This window comes from Anomaloglossus baeobatrachus, chromosome 1 (genome assembly GCF_048569485.1).
Source record: "Anomaloglossus baeobatrachus isolate aAnoBae1 chromosome 1, aAnoBae1.hap1, whole genome shotgun sequence".
Classification (NCBI taxonomy): Eukaryota; Metazoa; Chordata; class Amphibia; order Anura; family Aromobatidae; genus Anomaloglossus; species Anomaloglossus baeobatrachus.
In genome coordinates, this window is record NC_134353.1 from 672,164,830 (window position 1) to 672,183,804 (window position 18,975).

At 43.8% G+C, this 18,975-nt stretch overlaps 1 protein-coding gene across 1 annotated transcript in view; it reads left to right on the plus strand.

The window, feature by feature from the left end:
* The first annotated feature begins 205 nt into the window (after window positions 1-205).
* Window positions 206-18,975, plus strand: part of SGSM1 (small G protein signaling modulator 1) — a 333,454-nt gene continuing 314,684 nt past the window's right edge. The window contains exons 1-2 of the mRNA XM_075320055.1: window positions 206-289; window positions 396-439. Of these exons, the coding sequence (XP_075176170.1) occupies window positions 274-289; window positions 396-439 (60 nt within the window). The 5' untranslated portion in view covers window positions 206-273. The remainder of the gene's footprint in view (window positions 290-395; window positions 440-18,975) is intronic.

Genomic DNA, 18,975 nt, shown 5'->3' on the forward strand with positions numbered 1-18,975 from the left:
CAGCACAGCAAATACTATAAAAACCATATTGCTGTGTATGATATGCAATATGGCACCGCCATGCAGTGTTTAGCACCCGAATTTCCCTCTGTGGACCCACTAAGCAGCGCCCCTCTGACTAGAATAAACAGGCGCGGGAACTTCCTCTCAGGTGCGCGCTCCCGAGGGCACGGGAAAGCGCTCTGACGTCACGTGAGGCAGCGTGTACGCGCAGGGGCAGCTGTGCCTCCTAGAGCCGAGCCTGCAGAGGACAGGAACGGGGAAGCTGCAAACATGGCAACGGGGACAGGTGAGCAGAAAGCAAGAAGCCGCCGATAAACCATTTGCATTTATTATATTGTGTGACAGAATGGGAGCTCCGTGAGCGCAATAACCTCTAGGCTTGTCGTCCACAGAGGCAGAGACCAGGCAGAAGCTGCTGAAGACTGTCAAGAAGGAGGTAGGTGACCCCATGGCAGCATCTCTGAGGCTTGTGCTCAGTACATCCATCTGGGTAGGAGCTGTGCACAGTTACCGAGCAGTGCAGCCTGTGAGGGTGTGTTACATTACACAGCTGGCAGCTGCTGCTCACTGGTGCCACACTGCTGCCCTATGGGTGCAATGGGAGCATGGCGAAGGCAGTCAAGGGATGGAGAAACCATTATGCCACGTCTGTAGGATTGATATCCCTGCTACCGTGTGCCGGATTTGTTACATTGCAGGAGCCCCCTTGCCAGAGGCAGGCATCAGTCCTAATGCAAGTAAGTCACTGGGCTCCTACAAGAATTGTGCAGGTAGGTTACAAAAAAATCCCATCAGGACCATGTATTATATTTATCATGGTGCTCATAAGTAAGGGACGTGGCTCGGTCACATTATCGTGGTGCCTATCACTACATCATGCCACGGATCGCACCAAAATAAGATTAACGAGACCTATACTACATAAAGCCTTGCTCAGTCTCAGTGCTGGGGCCAATATACATGTGGTTCACAGACTGATGGTGTTGTTATTGATAAAAGTGCGGTAGATGATGGTCCGTTCTTTTCCTACAAGATTATTACTGTCTGACAAACAGATTATTCTATCTAGGTAAGAAAGTGTAAACCTCATGGATATTAAGGTCCAAATAGGATCCAAACTCAAACAATGTGTTATTAAATGGATCATAATGGACTAATGTAAAAGCAGCAGTGTAACAAGATTATTCCGAGAAAAGCAACATTTTGCTGAAGATGGCCAGTTCTTTCAACGTAGTGTATCAACTGAATGGGGGAGATTGAAAAGATGAGTGCCATCAGTGAGGGAAACTCACATCTTTTATCACATCTGAATGAAAACTTCTGATAGTTTTTATGTAGAAGTTGATAGTGTGTGTATATATATATATATATATATATATATATATATATATATATATATATATATATATATATATATTCATTGCTAAGCAGATGTGTACACCCCCTTTGAAAGGTATGAACAACAACTTCCCACATTTTGACAAGATTGAGTTTCATACACTGTTTTTTTAACCCATAACAGGAAAGTAAGGCTAAGAATATAATTTTCATTACAAAATCTTCAGTTTTTCTCAAATTAGTTGATGCAAAAATGAATATACCTCACATCTAAGGCGGGTTTTACATGTTACGACATCGCTACCGATATATCGTCGGGGTCACGTCGTTAGCGACGCACATCCGGCGCCGGTAGCGACATCGCAACGTGTAAATCCTAGGTGCGACGATGAACGAGTTCAAAAGTGTAAAAAATCGCTGATCTGTGTCACGTCGTTCATTTCCATAATGTCGTTACTGCTGCAGATACGATGTTGTTTGTCGTTCCTGCAGCACCGCACATCGCTGTGCGTGAAACCGCAGGAACGACAAACAGCTCCTTACCTGCATCCACCAGCAATGTGGAAGGAAGGAGGTGGGCGGGATGTTATGTCCCGCTCATCTCCGCCCCTCCGCTTCTATTGGCCGGCCGCTTAGTAATGTCGCTGTGACGCCGAACGCACCTCCCCCTTGAAGGAGGGATTGTTCGGCGGTCATAGCGATGTCGACGACCAGGTATGTGCGTGTGAAGCTGCTGTAGCGATTATGTTCACTACGGTAGCAAGCACCAGATATCGCATGTACGATGGGGGCGGGTGCTATCGCTCTCGACATCACTAGCAATTGCTAGCGATGTCGCAACATTTAAAGCCTGCCTAAAAGTATACCTGATGAAGAGATCTGAGTAGTCTTGAAATCTTGCTATCTGTTACCATCTTTTCAGTTAGCCATTAAGGCTGGGGCCACACGTGGATCTACTGTGATCCTTGCATGTCACTCGGCTCACGCTGGCAGCACAGCAGAAGCCGAGTGTCATGCGAGTGTCACTGCGACTGAGGTCCGATCATGCGATCGGACCTCAGCTGCAGGGGACGGGCCGGCGCTGTGGGGGGTAGGGAGGGATTTATCTCCCTCTCTCCTCCGTTGCCGGCTATTGCCACTCTCGCCCTGCACTCGCGGTACACCGGTGTACTGCGAGTGCAGTGCGATCTTTCTCTCGCCCCATAGACTTGAATGGGTGCAAGAGAAACAAGACTCGCATTACAATCGCAGCATGCTGCGATTGTTTTCTCGGTCTGATTAGGGCTGAGAAAATAATCGCTCATGGGTGCTGGGACATAGGCTAATATTGGGCCAAGTGGAATGCGATAAAACATCGCATTCCACTCGCTCCGATTTTCATGCCATGTGGCTTAGGCCTTACAGGTATCAACCAAAGATGGCTCAATTTTGAATATTTTTCTATCTACTGGCTAAGGCTGTACAGAGATATTTTTCCTGTATCAAAAACTATTACATCTAGAATTTTGTATGACCTCAATGATTTTAATAACAGCACCAAGTATTCAAGGCATAGAATGAACAAATTAGTGACATATTGCAATATCTGTCTTTTTCTATTCTTCGAGAATGATCTTTTATAGGCTGGATGGATGATCAACTTCAGAATTCCCCATAGATGTTTCAGTTATGTTTAGATCAGGATACATACTTTGCCACTGAATCACTTTGACCTTGTTTTTCTTCAGAAAAGCAATAATTTGTGTTTTCGATTATTGTCATGTTGGAAAAGTGCATGTCTACGAAGGGCACAGAGTGATTTTAGCTTCTTCTTACAATATAGAGCAGTACATCTGTTAATTCATCATATCATCAATGAAATGTCACTCCCCAACAGCAGCAGCAGCAGCACTCACGCAACCTTACATAAGGACACCACCATATTTCACTGTAGGCAACATGCATTTAGAAAAATTCATTTAGAAAAATGGGTAGTGTCCATATGTGGGGCTGCTGGTTTTGTGTAGCTATGTTTCATTAACGGTATCATGAATTTACAGATGAGTAGATGATATCATCACTCTGTGCCCTTTGGTTGATGTGCAGTTTTCCAAGATGGCAAGGATCCAAAACATACGTATTTTGCATTTCTAAAGAACAGAGTGAAAGTGATTCAGTAGCCAAATATGTCTCCTGATTTGAGACCAACTGAAACACCTATGGAGAATTCTGAAGAGACCAGTTGAGCATCACACCCCATCCAGCATCCTGGCCTTGTGCGCACTAGACGGAATTTCCCGCGGATTTCCCGCAGATTTGCTGCATGTTTTGCTGCAGAAAATGTTCATAATATCTCTGTAGTGATTCACCAGCAAATCCTATGGGGAAAAAAAAATTCTGTGCGCACTAGGCGGATTTTGACAGCTGCATGATTTGCTGCGGGATTCCCGCAGCAAAAACAATTGCATGTCACTTCTTTTCCGCAGATAGCTGCGGGATTTCACTCCATTGACGGTAATGTAATCGTGAAATCGTGTAATGTAATCATGAAATCCCGCAGGGAATAACGCAGGTAGCAAATTCTGTGCGGTTCATTGCGTTTTCCTGCGTTATTCCCTGCGGTATTTCGCGTTTTCGGGACATAATGTTCATCACTGCCCTGCGTTTTACAGGGAAGTGATGTCATTATGACAGGAAGAGAAAGCGGAGCAGAGAGTAAACACACATCACACTCACACACAGACATATAGAATACACATACAAATCAAACGTACATCTAAAAATAAAAAAACAAAAAAAAACCGCGGGCTCCGCCGTATTGTTACTGTCCAGCCGAGGTAAACACACAGCGGCGGCCCCGTAGTCTCAGGCTGGGGAGGGAGAGGGCCAGGGTTAATGCCCCCCCCCACTCCCAAGAATATCAGCCCGCCGCTGCCCCGGGACTGTCGCATCCATTATGCGCCAATCCCGGTGTGTCCCCGACTCTTCCAGATTGCCGTGATGCGGTGGCAATCAAGGTAATAATGAGTTAATGTCAGCAGATCGCTGCCACTAAGTCCAGGCTTAATCATGGCAGGGTCTATGAGACCACTTCCATGATTAACCTGTAAGTAAAGTGAATAAACACACACACCGAGAAATCCTTTATTGTAAATAAAAAAGCCCCCTCTTTCACCCCTTTATTAACCCCTCCCAACACACAGCTCTGGCGTAATCCATGCAGGTCCTATGACGCTTGCAGACTACTGCAGCCGCGTCTGACACTGTACTTAATGCAGCCTCGTAACAAGGATGCAGGGGTAACCACAGGTCATTTCTCACGGTCAGTAATGTGAACACATTACAGCTCGTGAGAACTGCAGTGTGTCCTCACAGGGACTCTATCTATTGATTATCTATCCTTCTATCTATCTTATCTATCTATCTATCCATTATCTATCTATCCCACAATCTATCTATCTTTCTATCTCAGAAGGAAATTACCTATTTTTTTTTTTTTTATTTTTTTTTCAATGTGCTTTATTGCATTGAATGCATTAAAACACATGTGCCAAGCCGCGGAAAAAACGCAACAAAACGCATGCGGATTTCGATGCGGTTTTTCCGCTGGTGCAGAAATCTTTCAGAGCCTGCGGAATTTTCTTAAGAAAATTCAATTTTCTAGTGCGCACAGGGCCTAAGAGAGGTCATTCTTGAAGAATGGAAAAAGATAGATGTTGCAATATGTCGATGCCTTGAATACATGGTTCTGTCCTCAAAAATCATGGAGGTCATACAAAATACTAGATGTAGTTATTTTTGATGCTGGTGTATTCATTTTTGCATCAACTAATTTGAGTAAAAGTGAATATTTTGTAATGAAAGTTATATTAATTACTTTCATGTCCATGGGTTAAAAAAATGTTATATGATCATGAAACTGAGTGTTGTCAAAATTTTAGAAATTCTTCTTTTATTCAATAAACTTTTGTTTGTAATCTTACTTTTAAAAGGGGGTGTACTTATTTATGCTGAGCAGTGTGTGCGTGTATTTGTGTATATCACAAAAATGTTATGCACAAATACACACAGTTTTGTAAATATTTTATTATATATGGACAACACTGAAAATATGATACAATGTAAAGTAGTCAGTGTACAGCTTGTATAACAATGTATATGTGGTGTGCTCTCTAATAATTCAACACACATCCATTCATGTCAAAACCGCTGGCAACAAAAGTGAGAATACCCCTAATTGAAAATGGCCAAATTGTGTCCAAAGTGTCAATATTTTGTGTGGCCAACATTATTTTCAACCACTGCCTTAATTCTCTTGGGCATGGAGTTCACTAGAGCTTCACAGGAGCCACTAGAATCCTTTTCCATCCTCCATGATGACCCCACAGATCTGCTGGATGTTAAAGACCTTTGTTCTCTGCCATCTTCCGTTTGAGGATGCCCCACAGATGTTCAATAGAGTTTAGGTCTGGGGACATACTTGGCCAGTCCTGTACCTTTTACCCTCAGTTTCTTTAGCAAGGCAGGGCTCGTCTTGGAGGTGTGTTTGGGGTTGTCATCATGTTGCAGTACTGCCCAGTTTCCGAAGGAAGCGGTTCATGCTCTGCTTAAACGTGTCACAGTACGTGTCGGACATCATGGTTCCCTCCATAAACTGCAGCTCCCCACAGCCGGAAGCACTCATGAAGTCCCAAACCATGACACTCCCACCACCATGCTTGACTATGGGCAAGACAAACATGCCTTTGTACACCTCACCTGGTTGCCGCCACATAGGCTTGACACCATCTGAACCAAGTAAGTTTATCTTGGTCTTATCAGACCACAAGACATGGTTTCTTAATCTGCTTGCCTTAAGCAAACTTCGTGGGCTTTCTTGGCCATCATCTTTAGAGGCTTCCTTCTGGGATGATGGCAGTGCAGGCCAATTTGATGCAGTGTATAGCATATGGTCTGAGCACTGACAGACTGAAACCCCCCCCCCTCTCCCGCATCCCCTCCCCTTTAACCACTGCAGCAATGCTAGCAGCACTCATACGTCTTTTGAAAAGACGACCTCTGGATATGACACTGAGCACGTACAGTCAACTTCTTTGGTCGACCATGGCGAGGCCTGTTCTGAATGGAACCTGTCTTGTTAAACCACTACATGGTTTTGGCCACCGTGTTGCAGCTCAGTTTCAGGGGGTTGGCAATCTTCTTATAGCCTAGGCCATCTTTATGTAGAACCAAAAAATATTTTTTTCAGATTCTCAGAGAATTCTTTCCCATTTGGTGCCATCTTGAACTTCCATTGACCGATAGGAGAGACTCTGAGAAATAACATAGAATTTAACACACCTACTCCCTACTTACACCTGAGACATTGTAACACTAATGAGTCACATAACATCGGGGAGAGAAAGTGTCTAATTGGGCACAAGTTGGCCATTTTCACTCATGGGAGTATTCACTTTTGTTGCCAGCAGTTTTGAGATTAATGGCTGTGTGTTGCGTTATTTGGAGGGCACACCAAATATACTCTGTTATACAAGTTGTGCACTGACTAGTTTATACTGTATAAAGTGTTATATCTTAGGTGTTGTCCTGTTAAAAAGATGTAAGAAAATATTTACAAAAAATGTTAGGGGTGTACTCACTTTTGTTATATACCGTGTATATATATTATATCCACGTTAATAGAAAACATTATGTTGTTGTAATGGCAGCTGTCGAGGGGTGGGACCAAATAGCCAGCAATTGAGCGGTTCCTAAAATTAATGAATTATAGGCAGGAAAATGGGCAATAGTTAGATTCTCAATGATGTTGCTTTTGGAATGGAAAAATTGCAATAGTTAGATGACTGAGTCACAGCATTTTCAGAACAGTGATTTTTATAGAATGTTAACAGTGGTTAATACTTACCAAAAGTGGACTGAAAAAGTATATCAGATGAACTACTGATGTGATCATGGGAGCCCAATGCTCATGGATGTGAATGGGGGGCAAAGTCTAGATCTTCTTTATTCATCTCCACCAAAGGACTGCATAGTTAGCAAGTTGGTCTTAGTTACCATTTCTAAAAGTACTTCTAATGAGCCTCAGAGTTTGACCTTGAAGCAATGGAAGAGGGTAGCATGGTCTCGCAAGTAAGTGTTTTTTACATCATGTAGTTGACTAGGTCAGATGTGTGGAACAAAGTTAAATTCATTGAGGCTCCACCTTGCAACTTACAGGACTCAAAGAATCCATTGCTAATGTTGTCGTACTAGAATCCAACTGGACATTTTTGGAGGTTGTCGCAATCTGTGCCCCAACAGGTCAGAGCATTGCTGACCATACAAGGAGCCATATGTATCTATAACGTGAACTTCCTGAACCCCAATAGAATATTTGTAATTTGTCAGAGAGCCTCAGATACTCATCTGCACCACCTACAGCTATATTGACTGTTTGTACAAGAATATTGAGACATACCTCTTAATCATTAAATTCAGACTTTTCATTCAGTCCCATTGTATCAGGTGTATAAAACTAGGCACCTAGTCATGCAGCATGCCTTTATAAACAGTTGAGAAGTAATGAGTTATTTTAAAGAGCTCACTGAATTCAAGCTTGGTTCTGTAATAGGATGCAACCATTGCAACAAGTCAGTTGCTGAAATACTTTTCCTTCTAACAATTCTACAAAACTGCGAGTAGTAATATTGAAAATTGAAGTTTAGAAAAAATAGCATCTCGGTTATAAACTAGCAAAGATACAGAGTGAGGTCACAAAGTTCTGAGGCGTTTAGTGTATAAAAGTCACGCTTGGCTGACACAATAGCTGTAGAACTCCAAACCTCCCCTTGTATTAATATCAGCACAAAAACTGTGCCAGGAGATTGATAGCATGTATTTCCATGGCCAAACAGCTGCATGGAAGCCTTAAATCTATCAGAGAGCCAAGCAACCGATGGGTGTAATGTACACTGCCACAAGACTCTAAAGGCCCTGTCACACACAGAGAGAAATCTGTGGCAGATCTGTGGTAGATCTGTGGTTGCAGTGAAATTGTGGATAATCAGTGCCAGTTTGTGGCCGTGTACAAATGGAACAATATGTCCATGATTTCACTGCAACCACAGATCTGCCAAAGATTTATCTCTGTGTGTGACGGGCCTTAAGGTAGTGGAAATCTGTTCTCTGGATAGACGATACATGCTTCCCTATCTGGCAAGCTGGTTACCGAGCTCAGTGGAAGTCAGTAGAATGTTACCTCCAGGACTGAATTATGTTAATGGTAAAGTTTGGTGGAAAATCAATAACACTATGGGATGGTTTTACAGAGGTTGGCCTGGGTCTCTTATTGTCATTGAAGGAAAATTTTTATGTTTTTTTTAAAACCATTTTGAGGAGGCCCTGTTTTGCACCAGCGTGATTGTGCCCCAGTGTGCAAACCAATTTCTATAACGACATGGTTGGGTGAGTTTTGTGTGGAGGATCTGGACTAGCCTGCACAGAACCCTTACGTCAATCCTCTTCAACACACTTAGGGGTACTTTGCACGTTGCGACTTCGCTACTGCGATCTCGTCGGGGTTAAATCGAAAGTGATGCACATCCGGCGCCGGTAACGACGTCGCAACGTGTAAAGCCTAGAAGCACCGATAAACGATCGCAAAAGTGTTGCAAATCGGTGATCTGTGTACTGTCGGTCATTTCCATAATTTCGTTGCAGCGACAGGTATGATGTTGTTCCTCATTCCTGCGGCAGCACACATCGCTGTCTATGAAGCAGCAGGAGCAAGGAACATCTCCTTACCTGCGTCCCACCTGCAATGAGGAAGGAAGGAGGTGGGCGGGCTGTTTACGTCCTGCTCATCTCCGCCCCTCCGCTTCTATTGGCCGCCTGCCGTGTGACGTTGCTGTGACGCTGCACGACCCGCCCCCTTAGGAAGGAGGTGGGTCGCCGGCCAGAGCGACATCGCAGGGCAGGTAAGTGCGTGTGAATAATGCGATAATGTTTGCTACGGCAGCTATCATAAGAGATCGCATCTGCGACGGGGGCGGGGACTATCGCGCTCGGCATCACTACAATGCAAAGTACCCCTTAGGATGGACTAGAATTGAGATTGTAAGTCAGGCCGTCTCATCCAACATCATTCTAGATAAATAACAAAATCCATATGGATTAGAAACGATGTGCCCTTCTAAACAAGTAAAAGTGAAGAGCAAGGAGCATACTCCGAGAATACATGAATAACAAGAGAAACAGGAGTACTTGTGCTGCAAAAATATTTTATTGAGAAAAAGACACTGTGGCAATTAAAAAAACCGTTATGGTTAGAAAAAAGTGAATCAGGAAAAATTACTAGACTGACAATCATTGGTCCAAACAAAAATTCACATTAGCAGGGTATTGCAAATAGCCCATGTAAACATTAGAGTACAAAAATTGGGCACTAAATGCATAAGAAGTGCATATAAAGGTGCCTGTGCAGGTATAAGTAAACAAAGACTGGATGTATATTATGGAGCTTAAGTGCTCATAGTGTGTAGAGACCTCAAAATAAGGTACACATACCAACAACGACCGGTCTTTCTCTTTCCCTGATGAAGCTGGTGGTTACCTCACTCATGTGAAACGTACGTAGGGTGTTTCCAGGTTCCATGATCCAATATTAGCTGACTGTGGTACCTGTGTTTTCCTGCTATTAGACTTTGCTGGTATGTGTACCTTATCTTGAGGTCCCTATGCACTATGAGCACTTTAGCTCCTTAATATACATCCAGTCTTTGTTTACTTCTACCTGCACAGGCACCTTTATATGCACTTTTTATGCTATTTGTGTCCAATTTTTGTACTCTAATTTTTACAAGGGCTATTTGCAATACCCTACTAATGTGAAATTCTGTTTGGACCAATGATTCTGTCAGTCTAGTAATTTTTTCTGGTTCACTTTTTTTCTTTTTTTCTAACCATAACGTTTTTTAATTGACACAGTGTCTTTTTCTCAATAAAATATTTTTGCAGCACTAGTACTCCTGTTTCACTTGTTATTCATCATTGTCTAGATGAATAGGTAGAAGTTCCCATGGACAGATTTCAAAATTGTTGAAGGGCGGCTTTGCACGTTGCGATATTGCACGTGCGATGTCGATGGGGTCAAATCGAAAGTGACGCACATCCGGCGTCGCAGTCGATATCGCAACGTGTAAAACCTTTTTGATACGATGAACGAGCGCAAAAGCGTCGTTATCGTATCATCGCTGCAGCCTCCGACATTTCCATAATGCCGGTGCAGCGACAGGTACGATGTTGTTCCTCGTTCCTGCGGCCGCACACATCGCTGTGTATGAAGCCGCAGGAGCGAGGAACATCACCTTACCTGCCGCCGGCTGCAATGAGAAGGACGGAGGTGGGCGGGATGTTTACATCCTGCTCATCTCCGCCCCTCCGCTTCAATTGGCCGCCTGCCGTGTGACGTCACTGTGATGCCGCACGACCCGCCCCCTAAGGAAGGAGGCGGGTCGCCGGCCAGAGGGACGTCGCACGGCAGGTATGTGCGTGTAAAGCTGCCGTAGCGATAATAATCGCTACGGCAGCTTTCACTAGATATCACACGTGCGACGGGGGCGGGACTATCGCTGCAGCATCGGTAACACATTGTTACCGATGTTGCAACGTGCAAAGCCCGCCGAAGGCCTTCCAAGATGAGTTGAAGCTGTTATAGTTGCAAATAGAGGACTATGGGTGATCCCATGCTCTGCTATCTGTATACTTTTTTACTTCCTACCCTGCCCAGGAGATGTGGTTTGTTCAGACCATGTCCCGGTACAGTCAGACACGGCCATTACTTTCTATTTTTCCAACCATGATGTCCTTCTCTAGTGATTGCTCTCTCGTATCATGTGTCCATAGTAGGCAAGTTGTAGCTTGGTGATCCTTGCTTTGAGTGACATGTCTGGCTTGAATTTTTCCAAAATTGATTTGTTTTGTTTTTTTTTCCCATCCATGGTATTGATAACATCCTTCTCCAGCACCACATTTCAAATCAAAATCACATTAGCTTGGTACTAAAGATTGAAGTGTCACAACCAGTACATGGGTGAGGGACATTAGCGTTAAAGGGGTTTTCCCACAACATAGTTAATTTTAAAGTTCATTGAAATCAATAGATCTTGGAAAAAATAATAGTTAGGCCTAAGCCACACGGCATGAAAATCAGTGCGAGTGGAGTGCGCTAAAAATCGCATTCCACTCGGACCAATATTAGCTTGTGTGTCAGCGCACATGAGCGATTATTTTCTCAGCCCTAATCGGACCGAGAAAACAATCGCAGCATGCTGCGATTGTAATGTGAGACTCTTTATCTCGCACCCATTCAAGTCTATGGGGCGAGAGAAAAATCGCACTGCACTCGCGGTGCACTGGTGTACTGCGAGTGCAGTGCGAGAATGGCAATAGCCGGCTACGGAAGAGAAAGGAAGATAAATCCCTCCCACCCCTCCTCAGTGCCGGCCCGCCCCCTGCAGCTGAGGTCCATTCGCATGGTCGGATCGCAGTCGCAGGGACACTTACATGACACTCAGCTCTGCTGTACTGCCAGCGTGAGCCAAGTGTCATGCGAGGGGATCGCAGTAATCCCCGTGTGGCCCCAGCCTTATAGTAATAGTTTCCACAATTGGATGTATTGAGATAATGTTATAGATATGTGCTGTGTAATGAGCATACAGAGACATGGTCTGATCATACCACATCTACAGGGTCAGAAAAGCGGTAAAAAAAAAAAGGTATACAGATATTACAGCACAGGGTTGCAAAATAACCTTTTTTAAGGTAAAATATTTAAAAAGAACAAAACAAAAAAAAAACATAGAAATGTTTTACCTCAAAAAAAGAATCAGCTGTGATCCCATGCTCTGCTATCTGTTTACTTTTTACTTCCTCCCCTGCCAGGAGATGTGTTATGATCAGACTATGTCCCTCTACGGTCAGACACAACCATTGCACAGTACATAGCAGTGGCACATATATAGGGTTGTCTCAGCACAGGACCATTTTTTTTAAACACCTCTAATAGTGGAAATTTTTATTATTACAAAATCTATTGATAAAAAGGAGGACGCACGCTCCATACGTTAAATAATGTAATTCTATATAAAAGTGAATGCCACATTACCTATTGAGAGCGCAACTTCTAGCCCGGTTGTAGAGTCCTCGGACTCTGCAGAACCCAAGACTTTTCCTAAAAGCGTCCAAGTGAATTAAACAGCATCAGGTCTTTTGTAATAAGATGTCCCTTATGAAACCAAGTTGGATTTAGGGAAAGAAGGGCAGGTACGCAGATGTTATACATAATGGAGGAAGACCTAAAATTATACAATGAAAATGTGTCTTCTGAAAGAGGATTTATATTGCAGAAGCCTCATCAGATGTTGATTTTGAGGGGAACATCTTCACGAAGTGAGATTATGAGGTAAATGCCATTTAGGCAATGTATATATCAAGCTAAATATTAATTTAATCTCTCCTAGGCATGGCCTGATATGAAAACCTAATCCTAAGAAAAAAAAATCTTGTATAGATCTTCAAGACTGAGAGAAATTTTCTAACATTTGTAAAATAAAAATTAGGGGATCAAAAGTTCTCTGCTTTGTTTCTCTCAGTCTGTAAAGTTAAATAGTGTTTTAATAATAAGTACCAGTCCTGTAACACTTGTAGAAGAGTTGGAGAATTCCGATATATAGTAATTTTGAGGTTATTGGATGAGATTTAACCCCTTTACGACCGCCGATACGCCTTTTAACGGCGGTAAATAAGGGTACTTTTTCCGATCCGCCGCTTTTTAACGGCGGTCGGAAAAAAGGGTCTAGCGCCCCCCAGAGTCAGAAAATTTCCGGGGTCTCAGCTGCCGGGGGTAGCTGAGACCCTGGAGATCATGATTCGGGCCGGTTTTTCCGGTCCCCGCTCACCTGATGACCGGTATACACCGTATACCGATCATCAAGTTATAGTAAATGACCGCGCCGGTAAAAAATGATTTATCTCCCATCTGGCATGATCAAACATGCCAGATGGGAGATAAATCTTTTTCCCGGTTCCCTCCGGTCCCCCGGTGTCCCCAAAGTGCCCCCCCCGACCCCCAACCCCCTCCCGAAAATCCAAGATGGCCGCGCGCACCGGCGATCACAGCAGCGCGCCGGCCGCATTTCCACTGTTCCTATGGTTTCTGTCGTATGTGCCATAACACATACGACAGAAACCTGCTCCCCAGGCCCTGCCGGGATCCCCCCTACCCCCCCTGGTGTTCCCCGGTGTCCCCCGGTGTCATACATACCTGTCGCAGCTCTGATCCCCCGCGGCCCCCTCCTCCGGCTCCTTCTCTGCAGACTCCGGTCACATGAGCAGAGCGCAGCTGTCAGCTTCCTGTGTTCAGGACGCTGGCTGCTCGCTCTCTGCAGCTGTGACCCAGGGAGGGTGGGTGGGTGCAGATTCTTTGCACCCACTCTCCTCAAATGGAGGGTCTGCCCTCCTAGAAAATGGGGGATACGTTCCCTGAACGTGTCCCCCATATTCTAGAAGGTCCAGAGGCGACGTGGACGTCCAAATGGATTATTGTGGATTTTTTTTTTCTTTTCAATAAATTGGTCAATCAGGGAATGTTTTGGGGAGTGTTTTTTCAAATAAATTTTTTTTGTTGTCAATTTTTTTTTATTACTGTCAATTAGTTATGTCGGGTATCTGATAGACGCCGTGACATAACTAATTGCTGGGCTTGATGCCAGGTGACATTACACACCTGGTATCAACCCCATTCATTACCCCGTTAGCCAACGCACCAGGGCGCGGGATGAGCTGGGGCGAAGCGCCAGAATTGGCGCATCTAATGGATGCGCCACTTCTGGGGCGGCTGCGGCCTGCTATTTTTAGGCTGGGAAGAGTCCAATAACCGTGGCTCTTCCCATCCTGAGAATACCAGACCCCAGCTGTCAGCTTCACCTTGGCTGGTGATCTAATTTGGGGGGACCCCACGTTTGTTTTTGTTTTTTAATTATTTATTTATAAATAATTAAAAAAAAAAAACCGCTTGGGGAGCCCTCCAAATTGATCACCAGACAAGATGAAGCTGTCAGCTGTGGTTTGCAGGCTACAGCTGTCTGCTTTACCCTAGCTGGCTATCAAAAATAGGGGGGACCCCACGTCATTTATTTTAATTCTTTTTTTTTTTTTTTGGGCTAAATACAAGGCTAGGCATCCTTTAGTGTCACATGAAAGGCACTAAAGGGCGCCAGCTTACAATATGCAGGGGGGTGGGACGTTATATATGTTTGACATCTATCCATTCATCCATTGTAGCATTTTACGCTGTGTGCCCACAATCAGGGTTTGCAACGTTTTGGGCGCAGAGTGTTTTCCCTGCGTCCATAACGCTGCGTTGTGCAGTAGAAGCACAGTGGCAGGATTTTTAGAAATCCCGTGCCCACTGTGTTTCTTTTCTCCGCAGCATAAATCGACCTGTGGCGCAGCTTCCCGAGCCTCAGGATGTCAATTTATGCTGCGGAGATGAGTGTTCTTTGCAGGTAGAATAGAACTAAAGTCCACAGCAGCCTGAACCCAAATCGTGGGCATGGGCAGCTGCGTTCTCCCGTGGACAACACTCACATTTCTGCAGGAGGCTGACACTGGGTACTAGACGCCGTGTCGCTGGATCATGGCCACATAGCCTAAAGGCTACTTTACACGCTGCGATATCGGTCCCGATATCGCTAGCGTGGGTACCCGCCCCCATCTGTTGTGCGACACGGGCAATCGCTGCCCGTGCCGCACAACATCGCGCAGATGCGTCACACATACTTACCTGCCCGGCGACGTCGCTGTGACCGGCAAACCGCCTCCTTTCTAAGGGGGCGGTCCGTGTGGCGTCACAGTGACATCACTGAGCGGCCGCCCAATAGAAGCGGAGGGGCGGAGATGAGTGGCCGGAACATCCCGCCCACCTCCTTCCTTCCTCATAGCGGCCGGGAGGCAGGTAAGGAGAGCTTCCTCGTTCCTGCGGCGTCACACATAGCGATGTGTGCTGCCGCAGGAGCGACGAACTACATCGTTACTGCTGCAGTAACGATAATCGAGAATGGACCCCCATGTCACCGATGAGCGATTTTGCACATTTTTGCAACGATGCAAAATCGCTCATCGGTGTCACACGCAGCAACATCGCTAATGCGGCCGGATGTGCGTCACCAATTCCGTGACCCTAACGACTCCGCATTAGCGATGTCGCAGCGTGTAAAGCCCCCTTAACAGTGAGAAATTTTTTGCTACAGCAACAGTTTTGTGAAGTACCTGTGGATTCAAAATGTTTACTATACTCCTGAATAAAATCCTTGAGGGGTCCAGTTTCCAAAATGAGGTCACTTGTGGGGGGTTTCTGATGTATAGGTGCCCAAGGGGCCCTGCTAATGTGACATGGTGCGCGCAATTTACTTCAACTTTTCCAAAATTCAAATGGTGCTCCTTCCATTCCAAGCCCTCCCATTTATCCAAACAAAGGTTTTTGGCCACATGTGTGGTATCCCTGCGCTCACAAGAAATTAGATAACAACCTGTGGGGTACACGTTTTGTTGTTGCCTCTTGAAAAAGTGAAAAATGTGTCGCTAAATCAACATTTTTGTGAAAAAAATGAAAATTTCAATATGGCAACCTAAGCTTATCAAATTCTGTGAAGTATTCGTGGATTCAAAATGCTCAATATACACCTAGATTAAAGCCTTGAGGGGTCTTATTTCCAGAATGGGGTCACTTGTGGGGGACCTCCACTGCTTAGGCACCTCAGGGGTTCTCCTAATGCAACATGGCGTCCGCTATTGATTCCAGCCAATTTTGCAGTCAAATTGCACTCCTTCTCTTCTGAGCCCTGTAGTGTGCCCAAACAGTTGATTTCCACCACATACAAGATATCACCAAACTCAGGAGAAATTGCGCAATAAATTTCATGGTGATTTTTTTCCTGTTACCCTTGTGAAAAAAAAAGCTACCTGGTTGAAGTAACAATTTTGTGGTAAAATTTTATTTTTTTATTTTCATGGCTCAACGTTATAAACTTCTGTAAAGCACCTGGGGGTTCAGGGTACTCACCAAACATCAAGATAAATTCCTTGAGGGGCCTAGTTTCCAATATGGGGTCACTTGTGGTGTTTTTTTGCTGTTTACGTACCTTAGGGGTCCTCCAAATGCGACATGGTGCCCGCAATCTTTTTCAGCCAAATTTCCTTTCCAAAATTCAAATATTGCTCCTTCCGTTCCAAGCCCTCCCATTTGTCCAAACAAAGGTTTCAGACCACATGTGAGGTATCACCGCGCTCATAAAAAAGTGGGTAACAAACATTGGGGTCACATTTTTGGAATTACCTCTTGAAAAAGTGAAAAAATTGATGCTAAAGCAACATTTTTGAGAAAAAAATGAAAATTTTCAATGTGACAACGTAACGTTATCAAAATCTGTGAAGTACCTGTGGATCCAAAATGCTCACTATACCCCTAGATAGAAGCCTTAAGGGGTCTAGTTTCCAAAATGGTGTCACTTGTAAGGGGTTTCTGCTGTTTAGGTACCTTGGCGGACATGTAAATGCAACATGGTGCCCGCAATCTATTTCAGCCAAATTTGCTTTCCAAAATTCAAATATTGCTCCTTCTGTTCCGAGCCCTCCCATTTGTCCAAACAAAGGTTTCTGACCACATGTGGGGTATTGGCGCGTTCATAAGAAAGTGGGTAACAAGTTTTGGGGTTCATTTTGTTGTGTTATTTCTTCTAAAAGTGAATAAATTTGGGGTAGAGCAACATTTTAGGTAAAATTTTATTTTTTGCTTTTTTTCATTCCACTTTGCTTTAGTTCCTGTGAAGCACCTGAAGGGTTAATAAACTTCTTGGATGTGGTTTTGAGTACTTTGAGGCGTGCTGTTTTGAGAATGGTGTCACTTTTAGGTATTTTCTGTCACTTAGGCCTCTCAAAGTCACTTCAAATGTGATGTGGTCCCTAAAAAAATGGTTTTGTGAATTTTGTTGAAAAAATGGGAAATTGCTGATGAACTTTGACCCCTTCTAACTTCCTAACCCCAAAACATTTTGTTTCAGAAATTGCGCTAATGTAAAGTAGACATGTGGGAAATGTTATTTATTAACTGTTTTGTGTGACATAACTCTCTGGGTTAAGGGCATAAAAATTAAAAGTTTGAAAATTGCAAAATTTTCAAAATTTTCATCAAATTTCCGATTTTTTTCACAAATAAAAGCAAAAAATATCGTTCTAAATTTATAACTATCATGAAGTACAATATGTCACGAAAAAACAATGTCAGAATCACCGGGATCCGTTGAAGCGTTCCAGAGTTATGACCTCATAAAGTGACACTGGTCAGAATTGCAAAAAATGGCCTGGTCATTAAGTACAAAACTGGCTTCGTCCTTAAGGGGTTAATGTTAATTTTCTCTATTTATTTATTTTTTTTATAAAAATGTTTCTGAATCATTCCTAAAAAGGGGTATCTGCTTGTGCACGCTAGAAAGCAATTATTGTCTGGAGCAGGGGTTAGAGGCCTGAATTTCAGTGGAGAGACTGAATGAGGATTATAAATAGTATTGATACATGTTCTCCTATGTGTCTGCTCTCGTAGTCTTGGTAGAGAAATAAAATAACTGTAGATATTTGCATTCACGGTAGTAACAACCAGAAACTCCCTGTTACATTCAGTATTTTTATTGTATGTGGCTGAAGTTGTTCTTACACGTTAACGAATATATGCATTGTATAGGGGTGGGATGTTTTTACACTTGTGTTGACTTCACGTCTGAACTTTTTTGCCGACTTGTATATCTACAAAGAAAGCACAGTATCAAAGTGCCAGTCATCAAATGGTGTCCAAGTGTGTAGGTATGCCAATAACAGAATTCCAGCAAATAATTAATGATATGGGTCAAACAAAAGCATCAGAGAAGTATAATGAAAGATGTATATATTATTGTAACTCGTTTATAGTTAAGGCCCCTTTACACACTGCAACATCGCTAGCGACATCGCTGTAACGTCACCGGTTTAGTGACATAATAGCGACCTCCCCAGCGACAATGCAGTGTGTGACACGCATCAGCGCCCTGGCCCTCGCTGTGAGGTTGCTGATCGTTACAAATCTTTCAGGACCATTTTTTAGTCCTTTGTTTCCCACTGCGCAGCATGCATCGGTGTGTTTGACACCGTTACAACTTTGTTAGCGACTTCCCTTTCAAATAGCTGCTTTGACACATCCCCAACGACCAGCTAGGTCGTTCTGCAGGTCTGTATCGCTGCTGCGTCGTTGGCCAGGTCTGCCTGTTTGACAGCTCTCCAGAGACTTTCCAGCGATCCTGGCTAGAAGGTCTCAGTGTGGAAAGGGGCCTTTAGCCTTTAGATTACCTGCCCTATAGGTTGTATTTCTATTTTTGCTAGGCTTCCTATATTGATAGCATACAATTAGATATTTGGCTATCTTTTATGCCAATAATATGCATAATGGATTGGGGGATTTACATATGTTTTTGTGATTAGTTAATTTTTTGTTATTGGTGGTTGGGGTTTTAAATATGTGGGTTGTACATTGCCTCTGTTATGGCTCAGCAAAGGCTCATCTGTTCATTGGGGTCGAAATGTGTGATGTCT